The 23,835-nt window shown below is 43.7% G+C and overlaps 1 protein-coding gene across 1 annotated transcript in view; it reads left to right on the top strand.

Annotated features, from left to right (window-relative positions):
* The window catches only part of LOC106585560 (calcineurin-binding protein cabin-1), a 75,232-nt gene extending 52,038 nt beyond the window's left edge, over positions 1-23,194 (top strand). The window contains 6 exon segments of the mRNA XM_014171910.2: positions 65-754; positions 11,912-11,986; positions 19,312-19,582; positions 20,830-20,985; positions 21,104-21,306; positions 21,496-23,194. Coding sequence (XP_014027385.2) covers positions 65-754; positions 11,912-11,986; positions 19,312-19,582; positions 20,830-20,985; positions 21,104-21,306; positions 21,496-21,648 — 1,548 coding nt within the window. The 3' untranslated portion in view covers positions 21,649-23,194.
* The last annotated feature ends 641 nt before the right edge of the window (positions 23,195-23,835 follow it).

Genomic DNA, 23,835 nt, shown 5'->3' with positions numbered 1-23,835 from the left:
AGTTTATAGGGTTTATCGTTTTGGCGTGCTCTTGCTTGTTGTGACAGGCTCTGTTCTCTCTCAGGTGTCGGCACAGCCTTCCATGGATGAGATGACGACCACGGACACGTCCAACAGGCCCAGCGCAGAGGACCGCAGTCAAGCACTGCCTAAGAAGCCGGGGCTCACTGAGGGGACCCAGGTCAATGCCCCAGGTCCTGACTCTGGGCTGCAGGAGACCCCTCAGGCACAGCCAGCCCTGCTCACCGCAGACGGAGACAGGGGGGATCAGCAGCAGGAAACTCCATGTGGGAAGGTGGAGTCTGCTGCAGGGGAGGGGGCCAGAGCAGGGCCAGAGGAGCCTATGGAGCTGGACACTGGCCACTGGGGGCGTCCCTCCAAGACCACAGACTCTCAGGGCATCCAACCAGACACTGAGCCCCCCAGAACTGTGTTGGAGCCTGGGGAGAAAGTGACTGTGAGCAGCCGGGCACCAGAGCTTTCTTTGGAAGACCTGAGCATCAGCTCCAGACAGCAGCAGCTCCAGGGCCCGGTAGTTAAGGGCCCAGTGTCAGCCAGTGGAGCAGAGCTGGGACAAGCCCAGGGGCCGCTACGCAGGCCCAGCAGGAAGAGGAAGCTCCTGGATGACGTAGAGTCAGGCAAAACTCTTCTGATGGATGCCTACCGGGCGTGGCAGCAGGGCCAGAAGGTCGTGACCTACAACCTGGGGCGCATTGAGAAAATCATGTCAGAGACATACATGCACATTAAGCAGGTATGCTGTACTTTTATGACTTATTGATTCCCTATTTACACGTTTACTGCCATTTTCTCTCTCCCTTCAATACATTATTTATAACCGTGTCATGTAATGCAATGTAATATGCACTAACTGAAAAGGGAAATGTGTTTGGGAAATCCCTCTTGAGAATGATTTCGCAATGAGACCTGAAACACAGAGGGGGGACTTTCCCTGCTCACACCGCTTTAGTGCTAACACCATGGAGGTGCCTTCAAACAGTGTTGTAAGGAGCCAGATAACACAAAGTAGATCATGTGTAGCCTAATCCATGCAATTGCGCTAATCATAATCATCTTCACAGTCCTACAGATATTAACTAACACAAATGGCACCGTTAATATTTACAGCTCATAACTAATTATAAGCTTAGGAATCCACACATCTCATCATACATTTAAATTGTGTTTTCATGAGAGAGAAAAAGAATAGATTAGATTTTTTTTTTCTCATGAAAACACAAATTAGATGTCTGATGAGATGTGTGGATTCCTAAACTTATAATTAGTTATGAGCTGTAAATGATGATTAGCGCAATTGCATGGATTAGGCTACACATGATCTACTTTGTGTTATCTGGCTCCTTACAACACTGTTTGACGGCACGTCCACGGTGTTAGCACTAATGTTATGCATAAAATATCCTTACCTAGCTAATAAGGAATGGTGCAAAGTGTTTTTATTAACAATTATTCAAAATGTCTTATTCTGCAACAGTTGTGGATTTGATAATTGCGAGACAAAAAATGACGTTTCCAATGAAAGGTCTTATGTATTATGTGATCCACTAATGGCTTTCTCCACTGGATTCAGACAGACGGAACGGCCCATTTAAATATTTCCATTTTACCAGCAGATAACAGATTTATTGCTCACTGACTAAATTACCGGTTTCCTGTTTTTCTAAGACAGCAATTGGCTGTTTTGAAGGTGAAGTTTGGGCATTTTATTTACTTATGATTTTTGTGAATTGTGATTGGGACCCTTTCTAGTGCACTGGCACTGCTTGTAGACTCAGTCTCGTGATTTTGGCCACATGCTCTGACTCCGAAGCCAAAATGTTACTTCTGATTCAGTTTGGATTCATGTTACCTAGAACTCACACTTTGTTGTATAAAATAGCAGGTACCCGACTAGTTCTAAAGATTCAGTTGGATTGATACTGATCAGAAAGGGACAATTCTATTGCAGTAATGCTACTGTAACATCCCCAAACCTGAATGTCATGTTAAGTTGATTTAATTTAATCATTTCTTACGTGACGCATAGCGGAACTGATCAAATAATAGAGGGATGAGTTACTTTGCGTATTGCATCTGAGCCAGATTCTCCCGATAGGTAGAAAAGTGGGAACTGGGAGTGAACTAAAGCGTTGGCTGGCATTGAGGGTGTTGTTTGAGCACAGCTCTCATCAGCCTCTACAGAAGCATAGATCAAGTGATCAGTGCTGACCGTGGGGAACCTGGCATGTCATTGGCTGTGTCAAGCCACAGAACTGGAGTGGGAGGCAACAGAGGCTAGAAAGGACACTACTAGGCTAAAGAGAGGGAGATGGCTAGCTACTACACCCCTCGCCCTATTTAACTTCTTTCAGTGTCCCTTCTTTATCTCTCTTCACAGACACAATGACGGATACTATTTTGCAAGTTAATGAAAATGAAACCATTGGAAAGTGTGCTGAGAGTTTTGGCTGGGATTTGCTTCCATACAATGCTTTGCAACAAAGACAATGAGCACTGAAAGGGGTAACATTACAAACCACGTTTCCATCCACTGTCTTTATGCGAGTAAAGTCATAACGTATAAAATAAAAGATTCACGACAGCTATGATGGAAATAGGAAGTTTCGGTACAATTGTATAAATGCCAACAGATCATTTGATCGTTTCGACATGGTGGGTTCTTTATCTGTCTTTAAAAATGAATTATGCGAGAAATGGCGGCAGAAACACCTTTTATGCGCTTTATTGATGTAAACTTGGAGTGGTGTGTGGCATGGTGATATGGTGTGTGGACCTCCCTCTACGACTTGGGAAACCATGCAGTTTAATTAGGCTACAGGTAAAATAAGTTATGATGAACTTCACAGGGTGGTGAAAGTGCATGTTGATCTTGATGCTCTTTTCCAATAAATATCAATATCTTATTCTGGTGACATGATAATCAAAGCTTGACTGCCGTTTGACAAATAAAAATATTCTCGCAATCTTAGCCATAATAATCTCAACATGTAGACTAGCCTATCTGCACAGCCTACCCGCACTATCTGCACAGCCTACCCGCACTATCTGCCTACCTGCACTATCAGTGAGCTGTTGGCTAGAGTGAACGTGTCAAGACCAGAGTAGAAGCATTTTGCTATTTAACGCAACAGTTTTTGCATGAGTTGAAAATGCTATGGAAACACATTGAACTTTAGATTTCTATTTGGAATATGAAAACTGAAGAAAAAAAACAAACATTTTGTGTGCATTACGTCGTCACACTGATTTTTATACGCAAAAGGTCCGTTTGGTGGAACACACCACTGGTGGGAAAATGTGCATATTTCTTTATATTCACATGAAAATCTGTTGCCAATTGGATGGAAACTTAGATACAGTGTGTCTTCTCAGACACACCCTAATAGGGCCTGCATATCTCGGGAACAAAGTGAGCAAGCCTTGACACATTTGTATTACTACAATTGAGTCACACTAAATGCTTTTCCCTAACATGTTTTTAGTGAAGCGAAATTACAATATTAGTGCCTATTTCTTCACCTTTTTACTTTTCTTCTCTAAAAACAAGCACATCAGTTTTGTTTCATGTCATTGGGTCTGTTTTACAGTTTGGTGACGTAGCCATGTTCCTCTGCCCACTGGCATGAATGTTCAGTACAGAGCCAGAGCAGTTGCCAGGTTGTGCCAAAAGTTTCACAGTTTGCTTTAGCTCAGCTCTACGTGTTTGTGCCCTGCAAGCCTTTGTACGTCTGGCACTATTATGCTAATTTGGAAGAAGAAAAGTTGTATAAACATGCAAACAGCCCATCCCTCCACTCTACTAAGTTAGGAGGACTGCCTCAAATCAAGTCCAAATGATCAGCTCTCCAGTTTAACCAACCTCAGTCTCAGACTGCTGCCTCTTGCAATCCTCCCGAGTGTTTGGCCCCCAGGTCTGCCAAGTCATTCTCCAGACCATTTTATTTGGCAGCCACTTCTTACAACCTAGAGAGTTCCACCTACTGCATCAATCAATCAAATGTATTTATAAAGCCCTTTTACATCAGCTAATGTCACAAAATGTTATACAGACCCCCAGCCTAAAACCCCAAACAGCAAGCAATGCAGCTGTAGAAGCACAGTGGCTAGGAAAAACTCCCTAGAAAGATAGGAACCTATGAAGAAAACAGGCTCTGAGGGGTGGCCAGTTCTCTTCTGGCTGTGCCGGGTGGAGATTTTAAGAGTACATGGCCATTAAGGCCAGATTGTTCTTCAGCTGTTAAAACGTTCATAGATGACATGCAGGGTCAAATAATAATCAAATTGGTTGTAGAGGGTGCAACAGGTAAGTAGTACCTCAGGAGTAAATGTCAGTTGGCTTTTCATAGCCAAGCATTCAGAGGTCGAGACAGTAGGTACAGTAGAGAGAGTCGAAACAGCAGGTTGGGGACAAGGTAGCATGTAGGGTGAACAGGTCAGGGTTCCATAGCTGCAGGCAGAACAGTTAAAACTGGAGCAGCAGCACAACCAGGTGGGCTGGGGTCAGCCAGGAGTCATCAGGCCAGGTAGTCCTGAGGCACGGTCCTAGGGCTCAGGTCCTCTGGGAAGGGAGGGAGTGAGAGAATATTTAGAGGGAGCATACTTAAATTCACACAGGACACCAGATAAGACAGGAGAATGACCCTATCCCCCCATCACATAGACTATTGCAGCATAGATACTGGAGGCTGAGACAGGGGGGACACTGTGGCCCCGTCTGACGATACTCCCGGACAAGGCCAACCAGGCAGGATATAATCCCACCCACTTTGCCAAAGCACATCCCCCACATCACAAGAAGGATATCAACAGACCACCAATTTACTACCCTAAGACAAGGCTGAGTATAGACCACGAAGTTCTCCTCCACACCTCACGCGGAAAACCGGACTGGAAGATCATGTCAGTGACTCAACCCACTCAAGTGACGCACCCCTCTTAAGAACTGCATCAAAGAGCACTATTCAGCCAGTGACTCAGCCCCCGTAATAGGGTCAGAGGCAGAGGATCCCAGTGGAGAGAGGGGAGCAGGCCAGGCAGATACAGCAAGGGTGGTTCGTCGCTCCAGTGCCTTGCCGTTCACCTTTGCATCCCTGGGCCAGACTACACTCAATCATAGGACCTACTGAAGAGATGAGTCTTCAGTAAGGACTTAAAGGTCGAGACATAGTCTGCGTCTCTCACATGGATAGGCAGACCATTCCATAAAAATGTTGCTCTATAGGAGAAAGCCCTGCCTCCAGCTGTTTGCTTAGAAATTCTAGGGACAACAAGGAGGCATGCGTCTTGTGACCGTATGGTACGTGTAGGTATGTACTGCAGGATCAAATCAGAGAGATAATTAGGAGCAAGCCTATGTAATGCTTTGTAGGTTAGCAGTAAAATCTTGAAATCAGCCCTAGCCTTAACAGGAAGCCAGTGTAGAGAGGCTAGCGCTGGAGTAATATGATCAAATCAAATCAAATGTATTTATATAGCCCTTTGTACATCAGCTGATATCTCAAAGTGCTGTACAGAAACCCAGCCTAAAACCCCAAACAGCAAGCAATGCATGTGAAAGAAGCACGGTGGCTAGGAAAAACTCCCTAGGAAAAACTCCCTAGAAAGGCCAAAAACCTAGGAAGAAACCTAGAGAGGAACCAGGCTATGAGGGGTGGCCAGTCCTCTTCTGGCTGTGCCGGGTGGATATTATAACAGAACATGGTCAAGATGTTAAAATGTTCATAAATGACCAGCATGGTCAAATAATAATAATCATAGTAGTTGTCGAGGGTGCAACAAGCACGTCCGGTGAACAGGTCAGGGTTCCATAGCCGCAGGCAGAACAGTTGAAACTGGAGCAGCAGCACGGCCAGGTGGACTGGGGACAGCAAGGAGTCATCATGCCAGATAGTCCTGAGGCATGGTCCTGGGCTCAGGTCCTCCGAGAGAAAGAAAGAAAGAGAGAATTAGAGAGAGCATATTTAAATTCACACAGGACACCGGATAAGACAAGAGAAATACTCCAGATGTAACAGACTGACCCTAGCCCCCCGACACATAAACTACTGCAGCATAAATACTGGAGGCTGAGACAGGAGGGATCAGAAGACACTGTGGCCCCATCCGATGGTACCCCCAGACAGGGCCAAACAGGCAGGATATAACCCCACCCACTTTGCCAAAGCACAGCCCCCACACCAGAGGGATGTCTCCAACCAACCACTGATCCAATTTTGGGGTTCTAGTAAAGATTCTAGCAGCCGTGTTTAGCACTAACTGAAGTTTATTTAGTGCTATATCCAGGTAGCCGGAGAGTAGAGCATTGCAGTAGTCTAATCTAGAAGTGACAAAAGCATGGATTAGCTTTTCTGCATTATTTTGGGACAAAAGGTTAAAAAAAATTGTTATGAAGCTGGAAAAAAGCTGCCCTTGAAATATTCTTGATATGTCAGTCAAAAGATGGATCAGGGTCCAGAGTAACACTGATGTCTTTCACAGTTTTATTTGATACTGTACAACCATCAAGATTAATTGTCAGATCCAACAGCAGATCTCTTTGTTTCTTGGGTCCTAGATCTAGCATCTCTGTTTTGTCCGAGTTTAAAAGTAAAACATTTGCCGCCATTCACTTCCTTATGTCTGAAGCACAGGCTTCCAGTGATGTTTTATTGAAATGTACAGCTATGTGTCGTCCGAATAGCAGTGAAAGTTGACATTGTGTTTCCGAATGACATCACCAAGAGGTAGAATATATAATGAAAACAATAGTGGTCGTTAGATGGCGCCGACAGATAGGGCAACTCTGCTTCCAGCTCCTAAACAACTCTGCAGTATTCTTTTTTTTGTATTATTTCTTACATTATTAGGCCAGGAAATGTTTTGTGTTATTACATACAGCCAGAAAGAACTTTTGGATATCAGAGCGGCGGTAACTCACCAACATCACGACTGAGAATACGACTTTCCTGAATTGGATCCTTTGTTCGTACCCCTCATGATTAACTACTCATGGTGTGATTGACCTAGAACACTTTACAATCAAATGCCGACCGTATTACCTCCCAAGAGAATTCTCTTCGGTTATACTCACAGCCGTGTATATTCCCCCTCAAGCCGATACCACAACGGCCCTCAAAGGACTGCACTGGATTTTAACAAAGCAAATGTGAAGAAAACGCTACCGAAGTTCTACCAACATGACTGTAGCACTGCTACTTTCCCCGCCCTCCCTTCGGCAAATCTGATCACGACTCTGTTTTGCGCCTTCCTGCCTATAGGCAGAAACTCAAACAGGAAATACTCGTGCTAAGGACAATTCAATGCTGGTCTGACCAGTCGGAATCCACGCTTCAAGATTGTTTTGATCACATGGACAGGAATATGTTCCGGGTAGCCTCTTAAGAATAACATCAACGAATACATGGATACGGTGACTGAGTGTATCCGGAAGTGTATAGGATATGTTGTACCCACTGTGACTATTAAAACCTACCCTAACCAGAAACAGTGGATAAAAGGCTGCATTTGCGCGAACCACCGCATTTAACCATGGCAAGGTGACTGGGAATATGGCCGAATACAAACAGTGTAGTTATTCCCTTCGTAAGGCAATCAAACAGGCAAAACGTTGGTATGGAGACAAAGTGGAGTCGCAATTCAACGGCTCAGACATGAGCCGTATGTGGTAGGGTCTACAGACAATCACGGACTTCAAAGGGAAAACCAGCCACGTCGCGGACACCGTCTTGCTTCAGGACAAGCTAAACACCTTCTTCACTCGCTTTGAGGATAACACAGTGCCACCGACGCGGCCCGCTACCAAGGACTGTGGGCTCTCCTTCTCCATGGCCGACGTGAGTATGACATTTTAGCGTGTTAACCCTCACTAGGCTGCCGTCCCAGACGGCATTCCTAGCTGCGTCCTCAGAGCATGCGCAGACCAGCTGGCTGGAGTGTTTACGGACATATTCAATCTCTCCCTATCCCAGTCTGCTGTCCCCACTTACTTCAAGATGTCCACCATTTGTTCCTGTACCCAAGAAAGTAAAGGGAACTGAACTAAATTACTATCGCCCCATAGTACTCACTTTTGTCATCATGAAGTGCTTTGAGAGTCTAGTTAACGATCATATCACCTCTACCTTACCTGACACCCTAGACCCACTTCAGTTTGCTTACCGCCCCAATAGATCAACAGACGAGAGGAATACCTATTTTAAAATGCTCTTCAATGGTCTTCATTGACTATAGCTCAGCATTCAACACCATAGTACCCTCCAAGCTCATCATTAAGCTCAGGGCCCTGAGTCTGAACCCAGTCCAGTATAACTGGGCCATGGACTTCCTGACAGCTGCCCCCAGCTGGTGAAGGTAGGAAACCACACCTCCACTTTGCTGATCCTCAACACTGGGGCCCCGCAATGGTGCCTGCTCAGCCCCCTCCTGTACTCCCTGTTCACCCATGACTGCGTGGCCACGCACGCCTCCAACTCAATCATCAAGTTTGCAGACACAACAGTAGTACGCCTGATTACCAACAATGACGAGACAGCCTACAGAGAGGAGGTGAGGGTCCTGGGATTGTGGTGCCAGGAAAATAACCTCTCACTCAATGTCGACAAAACTGAGGAGCTGATCGTGGACTTCAGGAAACAGCAGAGGGAGCATGCCCCATCCACATCGATTGGACCGCAGTGGAGCAGGTGGAAAGCTTCAAGTTCCACGGCTTAAACATCACTGACGATCTGAAGTAGTCCACCCACACAGACAGTGTGGTGAAGAAGGCGCAACAGCGCTTCTTCAACCTCAGGAGGCTGCTGAAATTTGTCTTGGCAAAACGCTCACAAACTTTTACAGATGCACAATTGAGAGCATCCTGTCGGGCTGTATCACTGCCTGGTACGGTAACTGCACCGCCTGCAACCGCATGTCTCTCCAGAGGGTGGTGCGGTTTGCCCAACGCATCATCAAGGGCAAACTACCTGCCCTCCAGGACACCTACAGCACCCAATGTCACAGGAAGGCTAAACAGATCATGAAGGACATCAACCACCCGAGCCAGTGCCTGTTCACCCCTCTATCGTCCAGAAGGCTAGGTCTGTACAAGTGCATCAAAGACTGAAGGACAGCTTCTATCTCATCAGACTGTTAAATAGCCATCACTAGGCGGCTTCCACCCGGTTACGTAACACTGCACCTTAGAGGCTGCTGCCCCATATTCATGGTCTTGAAATCACTGGCCATTTTAATAATGGAACACTAGTCAGTTTTAATGTTTACATATTTTTGCTTTTCTCATCTCATGTATATACTGTATTCTACTGTATTTAGTCTATGCCACTCCGACATTGCTCATTTTGATATTTATATGTTCCTTAATTCCATTATTTTACATTTAGGTTGTGTGTATTGCTGTGAATTGTAAGATAATACTGCACTGTTGGAGCTAGAAACACAAGCATTTCGCTACACCCACAATAACATCTGCTAAACATGTGTATGTGACAAATAAAATTTGATTTGATAACAGAACCTTGCGGAACACCAACATTTACAACTGATTTGTCAGAGGACAAACCATCCACAGAGACGAACTGATATCTTTCTGACAGATAAGATCTAAACCAGGCTAGAACTTGTCCGTGTAGACCAATTAGGGTTTCCAATCTCTCCAGAAAAATGTGGTGGCGATGGTGTCAAAAGCAGCACTTTGCAGAGCCTTGGTCTGACGCCATTAAAAGGTAATTTACCACCTTACATTTGCATTTTAGTCATTTAGCAGACGCTCTTACCCAGAGCGACTTACAGAAGTGAATGCATACTTTTCGTACATTTCATTTCATGCATTTTTTTTGTTTGTTTTTGTACTGGCCCCCCGTGGGAATCGAACCCACAACCCTGGCGTTGCACACACCATGCTGGCGTTGCAAACACCATGCTCTACCAACTGAGCCACAGGGAAGACCAGAGTGGAAACACTAAGGCCCTTCACGAGTGCAGTCTCACTGCTATGATGGGGTCTAAAACCAGACTGAAGCGTTTTGTATACATTATTTGTCTTCAGGAAGGCAGTGAGTTACTGCAACTGCTTTTTCTAAACATTTTGAGAGGAATGGGAGATTTGATATTGGCATCATTTTATTTTTCAGGTCAACGTTTGGCTTTTTCAAGAGAGGCTTTATTACTGCCACTTTTAGTGAGTTTGGTACACATCCAGAGGATAGGAAGACATTTATTATGTTCAATATAGGAGTGCCAAGCACAGGAAGTAGCTCTTTCAGTAGTTCGTCAATGCAGAACCAAAATGTTTTTAACACCACACCACCACATAATAAAGTAGCTTGTTTGAGAGATATGTGAACATGGAGGCTTACTTTCATGTGTGTTACTCCATTAGTACTCCATCATTTGTGCTACTCCATGTACAGCAGCATCAGCTTCCTGACTCCCACACACAGAGCGCAGTGGTCTAAGGCACTGCATCTCAGTGCAAGAGCCGTCACTACAGTCCCTGGTTAGAATCCAGACTGTATCACATCCGGCCGTGATTGGGAGTCCCATAGGGCGGCGCACAATAAGAATTTGTTCTTAACTAAATTGCCTAGTTAAATAAAATAAACAGAGGCACACATCTACTGACAGACAGAGAGCAGACAGCCTCCACAGAGAGAGGCCTAATGAGGGCCACCTTCCCCTATTACTGCGGCTCCTATTACTACGGTGTTTTCCTAAGTACATGGAGTAGCCAGCCAAATAAATAAAAAAGTATTCAGCCAGGGTTTCCAGGGCTGTCTTAAAAAGGGGTCCAGGGGCATTGCCCCCCGGCTGCCATTAGCAATCATCCTTATAACTTCTTCTGTGTGCAATTATTTATATATATTCGGTAATACAAACAATTATTGGTACCATGATTGTCTTCAAAATATGTATTTATTTATTTACACAAAGATGGACCACGAAGATTGCCATTTTCCCATTCACTATAATGGGGTGTCCTGTTATCAGAAAACAATGCCTGCAGTACCGGAATCAGCCTTGAACTTTGTCGCTTCAATGAGAGGGGGCAGTCGTTCTCCCCTGGTGTGCATGCACACTAATTAACTGGGTGATTTGATTAGCAAAGCATATGGAGCCATCTGACCATCTTTACTGACCAAAATATTTAAGGCTACTTATGGAAATGTGATTATTCAATTTTGTTTTAAATAAATTTGCTAACATTTCTAAAAACCTGTTTTCCCTTTGTCATTTTGGGGTATTATGTGTAGATTGATGAGGGTGAAAAAAAAAAATTCAATCAGTTTTAGAATAAGGCTGTAACGTAATGAAATGTGGAAAAATTCAAGGGGTATGAATGCTTTCCGAATGCACTGTAATCCACACAGAAGGTCTCAAAAAGCAGGTTATACAAACTTGCTTCCCGTATTCCCTTTTGAGAGAAAGAGTGCAGGTCAATATCAAAGCATTAATTCACAAACAGCAACATAACTCATTTGCATTGCAATAGTCAATGTACCGTACCAGGCAGTTCATCAAAACAGCAACACGATGCTGGTTTTCACACAGACATCACACCGGATCCCTCTCTGTCGGTCTGAGTAAATAACGTAGCTCCTCGGGCCGCCTGCATCGGCACCTGCCGGGAAAAGGCTATACCGACTTTTATGACTAGCGAATTTAACATTTTAAATGAAAAGAAACCTAGATTATTTATGAAGTTCAATAAGTAGTTGGCCAAGAATATGTACATTACCAGCTGTTTAGGTGGCGATTAGTGGAAACACTAAGGCCCTTTGCTATGTGTTAGCCATCCGGAGCTGAATCACTGGTGCTAACGTGGCTGTATGAACGGTGTAAGAATGTGTTTCTCTGCTCTGATCGTTTCTGTTCTCTTCTCTCATGGTGTGGACAGGTGGACGAGGATGTGGCGCTGGACCAAGCAGTGAAGTTCTGCCAGATACAGATGGCCACGTCAGCACAACGACAGGTAGGAGGATGACCTGGCCCACACACACACACACGCCGTGCATATTTCATGCATATACTCTACATCTACATGGACCCCATACAAACACAACACTCACAAGTGTAAACATTCAATATGTCCATAAATCCCATGATCCCAGTTGAATCAAAGCACTGGTCACTAATTGATCTACCCCAGATTATCCAGATATCATATTCTTATTTGTTTCATCTGCTCATCTGACTGGAGAGTTCTTCCACAGCCAGGGCTTCTCTTCAATTTATCTGGGCTTTGATTGAAGCTATTCGAGGGATGTGTGGTCCCACAATTCAAATAAAACTTGAGGTTGGTTATAATTGGTAAATTGAGGTAAATTATAATTGGTTGCTTCTTGTCTTTCCCATCCGCGAGATGTTAAGCTAGATCTAAATAATTCCCCCGTACTACTTGAAACTTGTCAGCCATGGATAGGAGCCCTGGGGGAATGATACAGTACTCTACTCACTAAATACCGGAAAAGCAATGATTGTTAATCATGACCCATTCTATTGGGTCACTTCCTCTTTCCTTTCTGGGAACAAACCGTTTTGAATAGATACGTTATCCATTTTGATGCATGTTTGTTTATTTCTTGATGATGTTAAAGCATGTCTGTTCCTCTACTCTGTTTGCACTACACATTGTGTCATTTCACTATTTTCCCCTAAGGCAGCGTACTTAGGGGAAAATAGCGTACTACAGCGTACAGTGCATTCAGAAAGTATTTAGACCCCTTCACTTTTTCTACATTCATCTACACACAAATACCCCACAGTGACAAAGGAAAAACAGGTTTTTAGAAATATTTGCAAATTTATAAAAATATACACTACCATTCAAAAGTTTGGAGTCACTTAGACAAAGTTTGGGGTCACTTTTTCCTTGTTTTTTAAAGAAAAGCACATGTTTGTCCTTTAAAATAATATCAAATTGATCAGAAATGCAGTGGAGACATTGTTAATGTTGTAAATGACTATTGTAGCCGGAAACGGCTGATTTTATTTTTTATATATTTTTTAATGGAATATCTACATAGGCGTACAGAGGCCCATTATCAGCAACCATCACTCCTGTGTTCCAATGGCACGTTGTGTTAGCTAATCCAAGTATATCAGAAGGCCAGCATCCCGCAGTCCGGGCTCTGGCTGAGCCACTCAAGGACGTTCAGAGACTTGTCCCGAAGCCACTCCAGTGTTGTCTTGGCTGTGTGCTTAGGGTTGTTGTCCTGTTGGAAGGTGAACCTTCGCCCCAGTCTGAGGTCCTGAGCGCTCTGAAGCAGGTTTTCATCAATGATCTTTCTGTACTTTGTTCCGTTCGTCTTTCCCTCTATCCTGACTAGTCTCCCAGTCCCTGCCGCTGAAAAACATCCCCACAGCATGATGCTGCCACCACCATGCTTTACCGTAGGGATGGTGCCAGGTTTCCTCCCAGAAGTGACTCTTGGCATTCAGGCCAAAGAGTTCAATCTTGGTTTCATCAGACCAGAGAATCTTGTTTCTCGTGGTCTGAGAGTCTTTAGGTGCTTTTTGGCAAACTCCAAGCGGGCTGTCATGTGCCTTTTACTGAGGAGTGGCTTCCGTCTGGCCACTCTACCGAAAAGGCCTGATTGGTGGAGTGCTGCAGAGATGGTTGTCCTTCTGGAAGGTTCTCCCATCTCCACAGAGGAACTCTGGAGCTCTGTCAGAGTGACCATCGGGTTCTTGGTCTCCTCCCTGACCAAGGACCTTCACCCCCGATTGCTAAGTTTGGCCGGGCGGCCAGCTTTAGGAAGAGTCTTGGTGGTTCCAAACTTCTTTCATTTATGAATGATGGAGGCCACTGTGTTCTTGGGGACCTTTGATGCTGCGTACATTTAAAAAAACAGATCTGTGCCTCAACACAATCCTGTCTCGGAGGTCTACAGACAATTCCTTCGAAATGATGGCTTGGTTTTTGCTCTGATATACACTGTCAATTGTGGGATCTTATATAGACAGGTGTGCGCTTTTCCAAATTATGTCCAATCAATTGAATTTACCACAGGTGGACTCCAATCAGTTGTAGAAATATTTCAAGGTTGGTCAATGGAAAACAAGATGCGCCTGAGCTCTATTTTGAGTCTTATAGCAAAGGGTCTGGATACTTATGTAATTAAGGTGTTTCTGTTTTATCTTTAATACATTTGCAAACGTTTCTAAAAACCTGTTTCAGATTTGTCATTATGGAGTATTGTGTGGAGATTGATGAGGAAAATACTTTTAGAATAAGGCTGTAACCTAACAAAATGTGGAAAAAGTCAATGGGTCTGAATACTTTCCGAATGCACTGTATGCGTCAATTGAGTTTCAATTACTCGAATGCCAAATAATACACTCTAGTCTGAATGTCTGACTGCTAGTGTCTCTGACTGTATAGGAAAGACTGTCCTTTTAGATTGAGGGTCTCAGTGGTTATTAGTAAAGGTTATTTATTGACACAATAAGGCGACAGCTGTTGGGACCCATTCACTGTAGCCTTGTTTCACACTGTACCCTAACTGAGGGAAATAACTAGCTGAACTGTCTGCTGGGGAGTGTGCTAGTTCTGTTTGCCCTTATTTGGGTGCTGTGCTGTTAGCTTGTGAAGCCTGCAGAGCTCCATGGGCGGGCAACACAGCAGTGACTGGCTGCAGAAGCTGTCAACTAGATCATAGTATTGAGTTTCCTAATGGACTGACATTCTTCTCTCTTCCATAGAGCACGTGAGACGGTGTGAGCTATTAACATGCCGTGTCTGTCTGTAGTAAGATGAGCTGTGTTCTAGCTGGGTAAATCCCAGGGCTTTCTTCTCTGCACCATCCTGCCCGTGCTTAAAATAACCCCAGGTGCAGTGAGAATGTTCCCTTTTGTCCTTTGTCTTCACACAGTAGTTGCAGAACTTGTTATTGGTTTGAACTGAGTAGTACCATTGATATGTGCAGCATTGCTTATTTGCACATGAAAGGAAATGGTACATTTTGAATTCTATAGGGAGAATTTAACACAAGTTTATTCTGCAGCCATATGCAGAGACGCTATACACAGTCAAATTAAAGTTAAAATGCTAGTGATATCGAATGTGAAACTGGGGGGAAAAAGCCCGTTTTTATAATAGCTTTGTTGTGTGATGCTTACTCTAACCTATAATCATTGCAGCTGAGCTTTGTGTTTATCTCTCGCATTCTTTATAAAAATCATCAGTTCTTCTGCCTCATCTGTGGGTAGTCACTGAGCCCCCATCCCACTGCCTCCGCATCCGGCTCGGGTCTCTCATCCTGTTGTCTCGCTAATGTAAACCACAGTACGGCATACTAAAGGGAGAAAACGATGGGTAGGCTACTATAGCTCACAATTTACAGTTATTTAGCATAATTTATACAGGTAAGGGTTGTGATCATGGCCTTATAAAGGCTCTGTGTATGTGTGCATCACAAGTCATGATGTAGATAAGACTTTGATGCTGGATCCAAGCAGGATGGTTTCATAACAGTGTGCATGTGGTCAGTTGTCATCAGTGTGTCCCATTTATCACACCACATCTAGGTTTCCCATGTGATTTTTCTCATTAATCCATGTTTTAGATTTAATTGACATTGTTGTTTGTATTCAAGGTCTAGTTACTATTCTAGTGGTTGTTATTTGTAAGGCCTAATACAGTGCCTTCAGAAAGTACACCCCTTGACTTTTCCCACATTTTGTTAGAGTCTGAATTTAAAATGGATTAAATTGAGATTTGGTGTCGCTGGCCTACACACAATACCCCATCATTTCAAATGTTTACATATTGATAAAAAATGTAAAGCTGAAATGTCAGTAAATGGCAAGCCTAAATGAGTTCAGGAGTTCCAATTTGCTTAACAAGTCGTATAATAGTCGTATAATAAGTTGCATGGACTCAATAATAGTGTTTAACATGATTTTTGAATGACTACCTCATCTTTGTACCCCACACATACAATTATGTGTAAGGTCCACCAGTCGAGCAGTGAATTTCAAGTACAGATTCAACCACAAAGACCAGGGAGGTTTTTCAATGCCTCGTAAAGAAGGGGACCTGTTGGTAGAAATAAAAGCAGACCTTGAATATCCCTTTGAGCATGGTGAAGTTATTAATTACACTTTGGATGGTCTATCAATACACCCAGTCACTACAAAGATACAGGCGTCCTTCCTAACTCCGTTGCCGGAGAGGGATTTTACAATGAGGCGAATGGTTTGGCTGTGATAGGTGAAATCTGAGGATGGATCAACAACATTGTAGATAATCCACAATACTAACCTAAATGACAGATTGAAAAGAAGAAGCCTGTACAGAATTAACATTCTAAAACATACATCTTGTTTGCAATAAGGCACTAAAGTAAAACTGCCAAAAATGTGGCAAAGAAATTATGTCCTGAATACAAAACGTTATGTTTGGGGCAAACACAACATGTTACTGAGTACCACTCATCATATTTTCAAGCATGGTGGTGGCTGCATCATGTTATGGGTATGCTTGTCATTGACAAGGACTAGGGAGTTTTTTAGGATAAAAAGAAACGTAATAGAGCAAAGCACAGGCAAATCCTAGAGGAAAACACAAGGCCAAATATACACTGGATTTGCTTACCAAGACGACATTGAATGTTGCTAAGTGGCCTAGTTACAGTGTTGACTTAAATCGGCTTGAAAATCAATGGCAAGACTTGAAAATAGCTGTCTAGCAATGATCAACAACCAACTTGACAGAGCTTGAAGAATTGTTATACTGTACAATCCAGGTGTGGAAAGCTCTTAGACTTACCCAGAAAGACTCAAAGCTGCAATCGATGACAAAGGTGATTCTAACATCTATTGGCTGATTCTGTATTGTGAAGATTCTGTATTTCATTTTCAATACATTTGCAAACATTTCTAAAAACATGTTTTCACTTTGTCGTTATGGGGTATAGTGTGTGTAGATAAAAAAAATTTTTAAGTGATCCATTTTGATTTCAGGATGTAACAAAACAATATGTGGAATAAGTCAAGGGGTATGAATACTTTCTGAAGGCGCTGTATATGGGGCTAATATAGCAGAGCAGAAAATGACTGTGTTCGGGGTGATCCTCTGCTCCCTGCCACCTACTCACTTTATGCTCTCTCAGGTGCACAAATCTAGATGACTGAGTCACACCTGTGAACGGAGACAGAAGATTCATACAACGTGCCTAGTCACCAAACCGATTGATCCTCACATTAGTGAGCACACTCTGAGCCCTCTCTTGTGTATAGAGATTACATTTTACTGAGCCTGAAAATAACGAGTTTATATCTAGACACTCAATTATAATGAGTTGCGGAGTTGCCATTGCTAATGTATCGAAGTTGTTATTGTACTGCTGGGCTATGTGGTCTTTGAGACAGAGCTGACACCTGGAAAGAGGAGGTTGGCATAAGGCTAAGCAACTCCCCTGCAGGGGTCTGGTTGTTACTCATGTGGGTGGGATGATCTGCTAGTCGTGTATTGACAGGATTCATTTTAATATTTTGCTGTTTCACCCATCCATTTACTTGGGACTTATTTGCAAAGTTTTGTGGGCGGCCTTGGTCTCATTTGCACTCTGTCCTCCTTACCAAGAAGTCAGGTCACATCTCAAAGCCTTCAGTGCCACCTGCCAAAGTCGATGAAGAATATGGAGCTTCAGGTCTCAAAGAAACAATGGCAGCCCTTGAACTAAGTCTTATTTGGAGTAACGATAACTTGGCTATAACGATAACTTGGAGAGGCAATAATTTAATGAAAAGATTATCAGAACAGGAGATGACATACACAGAACTGATAAGCTGCTTTTTAAACCCCATCTCGGTAATTGCAGTAGGGATCACCCACTTTGAAACCAGTCTGGCTGTAAGCAGTCTTGATATGATACTCAGTGAATGGTGGAAACAACAACTAGGCTGCACGGAAGAGTCTGCTGCAGTGCTCTCAGGTACTTATTCTCAGAGCAAAGGGTCTTTATTGTGTTCCTATGTCTTTTATGTATAATTCATGATATGCAAGGAGCTGCTATGATGATATGCAAGGAGCTGCTGTTGGTCTGTGTTGCTGTGCCCCTTGCTGCTGTTGCTGTGCCCCTTGCTGCTGTTGGTCTGTGTTGAGATGTGGGTCTGTTGCAGCTGGAGGTTTGGTTGGTTGGTTTGTTGAAGCCTGTGTGAATCCCTCATGGAGCCTCGTAATAAACAACTCGGAGCAGGATTTGACTATAAATCCCTGCAGTGGGATCCTGAGAAAAATACCAAGTGAGCTATGTTATCGGTAGATCAGCTGACTGATCCAGACTAACCTTGTGTTGTGTGGCAACCTGATAGTCATGTTACCTTAAAGCTGAGACCTGCGAAAGGTGAAACGGTGCCATTGGTCGCCCCCAGGCACATTTGTTTTGTTTTTTAAAAGGAGATGAACATTCGGCAACGTAATAAATGAAAGAAGTCTTAGTACATACTCTTCTATCGCGCATGCAATGATGTCAGAGAGAATAAAACCGTGTTCGTTGTAATGTCTTTGTTATTGTAATATAGCAAATGGACGTTTCAGTTTCACCGCAATGGATTCCAACTTTAACCTGGACATGAGTCATGATAAGATTATAGAAAATCATCTATACTCCATCTTGTGCATTCATTTGGTTTGAATCTTTAAAGTGAGATGAAATTACACTGACCCTCTGACTTCTTACCTTCATTTGATTAGCTTTACTACTGCTGTATATCATTATCAGTGCCCTGCCTCGAATTCCTCCTTCCCAGTTATCCAATGTGTCCCTGGCATTCAGTCCAAAGCTTTCCTATTTGAGGGAAAACCAAACGGAAACTGTATTCATGCCATTTTCCATTGGCTGTGTTCTTCCGGTTGCCATGACAGCAGCTGTGGGAGCAGGGCGGCTCTTGTCACAGGTTGTTTGTGCAGCTCTTGTGTTTATGAGTAGTCCTCAAAACACGCATGGGAGAGTGGCAGGCAGGGTCGGAGTATAGTCCTGGAGTTGTGTTCCTGTGATGGCAGATCAGATCCCCCTGCATGCTTGCCCAGTCTGACTCCACACACTACAGGTTCCACACAGAGAAGTACGCCTCAGACCCCTGACACCTCCACAGGACACAGCTCTAGCATTAAGTCAGTGTAATAGTAATGAAGTTCATTTTTTTGTGTGAACAGTGAGACGGCATTGGTTATAATGACTCAAACTGTTCCTACGGCGGTTCTACGTACAGGGGAAGAAGATTCTACTGCAGATGGGCACTCCGTCAGGCTCCTCCTCCTTACTGCCACTCTGTCTTTATCTTTATCAGTCTGCCAGTGATGCCCCGACAACACCTAAGTACTCCAAGGAGCACCGCGACATCTTCTTCCCTGCCTCTCTGCCCACCCCGGTCCTGCTCAGTCACGCTGCCTGCCACCCCCTGTCTGTCCAGGATAGCCAAGCCAAACTCCAGTACGAGCCCCTTGGCAAGGTGCCCAGACCTCCAGCCAGCGGCTCCCACGAGCACTGTCAGCCCCAGCACAGGAGAGCCCCCCTGCCTATCCACCCTGCTTCAACTATGGCCTTCCACCCCCAAACAGGTCAGTTTCCTTCCTCCCTCCTCTCGCAGTACATTTCATAAAACACAACTGTAACACTGCCTGTTAAACTGGTTTGATAAAAAACGCGTTTAAAATATGCTGCTACAAAGAGGATAAGTTCATCAAACATTTCATAAAAATTGTGTGGATCCTCTTTGGTGAATATATTGCAATGTGAATAGATTTGTAACAGCCACGGTAAGTTAGCTACAAACTGGGTTTTTTCACTGTGCTGTATCTGCAGTTGATGATTCCCTGCTTTGTACCTGCTTCTCTAGGGGAGGAGGACAGATTAAACTGTCAGAGCTTCTCTCTCTCTCTCTCTCTCTCTCTCTCTCTCTCTCTCTCTCTCTCTCTCTCTCTCTCTCTCTCTGTCTCTCTGTCTCTCTCTCTCTCTCTCTGTCTCTCTCTCTTGTGCTCTGTTTCTCTCTGTCTCTGTCTCTCTCTGTCTCTGTGTAATTAGATAGCCAGCCAGCAAGGGGCACACTTGCCCACCCAGAGCAGTGTTATGTAACTTCATGACCTGGTTGAATATTGAATTTATAGTTTAGTAAGTCACTAATGTCTCCCTAGTACATCTGACACTTACAGATGGAAGTGTTTGAAATAATTATATTTCTTTAACTCGGGACACTGTTCTCCTGATGATGCAGTGTTTCCTTATGTCACGATTTTGTCAAGCCTCTTCAGTTTACCGTCCTGATTGTTGAGTACATTGAATATTTAAGGAGGGTATCATCCACATGAGTGCGCACACGTGAGGTGTGAGGTTAAGGAGATCAATGCTCAGCATCAGGAAGCTCGACACTGAAATCTACTAATGGTTTCCCAGGCAACCTGAATGAAGAGGTCGGGTAGAGAGAGAGTGGATTATTGTATATGCTGGCAGGGCTGCGAGCGCTACTGAACGATGCTACATGAGGATCTCGCAGGCAGGCTGAGGCATTACTTTCCCTCGTATTTCCTATTTTCCTCCAGCTTTCATTGTGGGATCTGTTATGGAAGCCTGTTTGAAATCAGTGGCTTTGTTTGTCTATGTATTAAAAATGCTCATGATAATGTTGGTCATTGCAAACATTGTTGCTATAGTATAGTGCACTGCATACTGAATCAGTCTGAAATGGGTTATTCTGTCAACCCCAGAAGTATGAGTGAGAGCCTGCCATCTTGTCTTTCTTCACTGTGCTGGTGTATGTGTTTTGAATGCTGTATGGATTGTGACAGGTGATGTGGTTGTGTTTCTCCAGAGGAACGTGAGGAGCCCCCAGAGGGACTGTCCTACAGACAGCAGGAGTCTCATCTTTGCCAACAAATGAAGTTGGCCACTGTGTCCCCAGGGCAGGAGGCTGCAGGCTGGTACCATGACGAGCCCGCTTCCTGTAGTGCCACACAACCCTGCTCAGGTAAGAACGTTTACAACCAGGAATTACCAAGTAAGAATTCCAATAAGGGGAAGATCCATGTGAGAAGTTGTCATAATGTTTCTCTGTCCCATCTGTCTCTACCTCCTCTGTTGTTTAGACCAGCAGCTGTATGGCAGCAGTGAGCAGTCCAAGATTTCGGACCCTAGTCGTATCCGCTCACGCATCCCCCCCAACATGCCAAAGCTCTTCATCCCCTCCACTGTCACCAAGTTCCCCCCTGAGATCACCGTCACCCCGCCTACTCCCACCCTGCTCTCCCCCAAAGGAAGTATCTCAGAGGAAACCAAGCAGAGACTCAAGGTGCTCCCTCTCTCTCTCTCTCTCTCTCCCCTTCTCTCTCCTATCTATTTATCTCTCTCCCTATCCTATCTATGTATCGCTCTCTCTCTAGCCTATCTATTTATCTATCTTTCTGGAAACGTTCTATCTTCTCACCCTGTCTATCAGTGAAACTAAACCCTGCGGTTCTCTGCTCCTGTTCCTGTGTAGAACGTGATCCTGTCCTCCCAGTCGGCGGCCACAGTGAAGAAGGAGACGCTGAGCCAGCCGGCCCTGGAGGTGCAGGAGACCTCTAGCCAGGAGTCCTCTCTGGAGAGTGAATCAGACGATGGGGATGAGGAGGATGATTACATGGACATCTGAGCCACTGCTACAAGACTGAACAAACCCTGGCCATTCCTTCGAGCTAGACCTGACTACCATCAAACCCCTCCACTTCCTCCCTTGTCTTGAAACGATGGAATGGTACATGTCACTGCAGCTAGTGTCTCTGTGTTGGTGCAGTTGGTCTATCTTGTAATTTCAAGCTGTCTTAATGGAAAAAAGCTCTTGAAGTGAAAATGTGCAAATGCGCAATGTTCTGCTCTTGACACTGGATGACTGGGGATGTTTTTCGTTTAACAGCAATTTTGCAAAGTGCCATTTACACTTATCACACCTGTCAGCTAACCAAGCTCTCCATGGTCTTTCACATGAAAAGGTGTAGAATGATGATCTACGCTTACTGTAAGTTAAGTGGTCAGAATTGGTGGTGGATTGTTGCTATGCAGACACATTCTTAGCATGCAATGCAGACACATTCTTAGCATGCAATGCAGTTGGCATCCTTGGCTGTGATTTATACATCTTGCACAGGTAATGGGGCCTAACTAGAATTTGGCCTGCTTTTACTGTATGTTTCAACTGCAGCTAAGTCCTTGTTGTTGGGATGCAACATCCCACACAGGTCCTTCAACATGATGAAATGTGCCATGGCAACATATCACAGGTGCCAGCCAACTTCTATCCATACACATTGATATAAGAATCTGAACGGCAAGAAATCCACATTTGTATGTGACCTGCATTTTCATGGACACTAAGATTTACTGAGGACTGCAAACCAGAGTTTTATATAGGGCTCCTAAAGCAATGTTGAGGACCCTACTTCTCCAAAGCCTAATAACCTGTAGCAGATTGGATATGTTTACACTTCCCAGTGGGATGTCTTTGATTTGTCTCTTGTTCATGTTCTATTTTTGTACTCAACTGTCTTATATCAAGTCTTGTTTGATTTTGTCCTTTTGTTTCTCTGTGGATTTGTAGCTTGGAGGACCCTTCTTTACCAGGAAGAGGTCCTGTCACCAGCATTGCTGAGAATAATAGACAAAGTGATGTTTTGGATTAGTCTGAATTAGCTTTTGTAAATATCACACTTAAAACATATTCTCAAATGAAGCAACTCTTACGTGGTCCGGGTGTTTATTTAGCGTTGGGGTCAAGTGTGAATGTTCCTAATTCAGCGGAAATGCCTTGGTAAATATGTTTAAATTCTATGTCAACTCAGAGGACGACAATAGAATGTTTTTTTTTTTTACAGATTGTTTCTATAAAAAGGATATTTACCATATGTTTCTTGTAAATTGTCTTTAGAAGACTTTTTAAAAGGAAGAAATTATCAACAAATAATTGTAAAGGACATCACCCGAACAAGTCTTGCTTGACTACCTACCTGTAAATGGATGTTTGTATTTTTTGGTGTAAAATACTGTTTTGTATTTCTGCTGCTGAGCTTCTTATGGGAATGTATAATGGCTGAGAGGTTTTTCTTCCTTAAACCTTGGCACAGGCTGGGGAGTTGTTGTTCTTTACATATTAACTTGCCACATTAAAGATGTCACAAACCAAAAATATACGTGATACGCTCTTACCTGGTCTCGGTGCTCTTTAATTATACTGGCTGTATAATTTCAGCCAGTAGTTTTGAAAGTAGCCCAATCGTGTACAACGTTATCCAGTTCATATATCATATGTTATGAATTCTAATTCGTACAATATTTTTGAAATTTCTACGTGCTTAAGATCCCGTGAATTTCTTTAATACATATTTTCATTACTTGGTGTTTTGAACTGAAATGTTCTGTTTATTTTTATATTTAGGTTGAGTTTGAGCTTCAATCCCCGGCAGCTATAATGGTAATGTATTGGTTGCAATGGCTGTATATGGTTTAAATCTGTTTGCAAGACCAGCTCTATAAACTACAATCTCCAGTCAAGTTTCACCTAAACAAAACAACCTGTGGCAAAGTGTCCATCTTCCTGCCAACATGTCCCCTGTGTATCATTCATGTTGAGACCACACCATGTCTCGCTCTGACATTTTAGTCAAAGAGCTTGCACACTTATGTGTGTAGTCCCCGACACGAGGGAAGTCATTATCCTATCATTAACAACTTACAGAAGTTTCTTATGAAGTGCTGTTAATTAGTCATTTTCCCCTTTGCAAGGAAAGCTACATTTGAGTTTTGTTTTCTTATGAGGTGGACCAAATGTGTGCTCCCCATCCCCTTG

The sequence above is a fragment of the Salmo salar genome, chromosome ssa24 (assembly GCF_905237065.1).
Source record: "Salmo salar chromosome ssa24, Ssal_v3.1, whole genome shotgun sequence".
Classification (NCBI taxonomy): Eukaryota; Metazoa; Chordata; class Actinopteri; order Salmoniformes; family Salmonidae; genus Salmo; species Salmo salar.
Note: the sequence above shows the minus strand (reverse complement) of the source record. Positions and strands in the feature narration are given on the sequence as shown.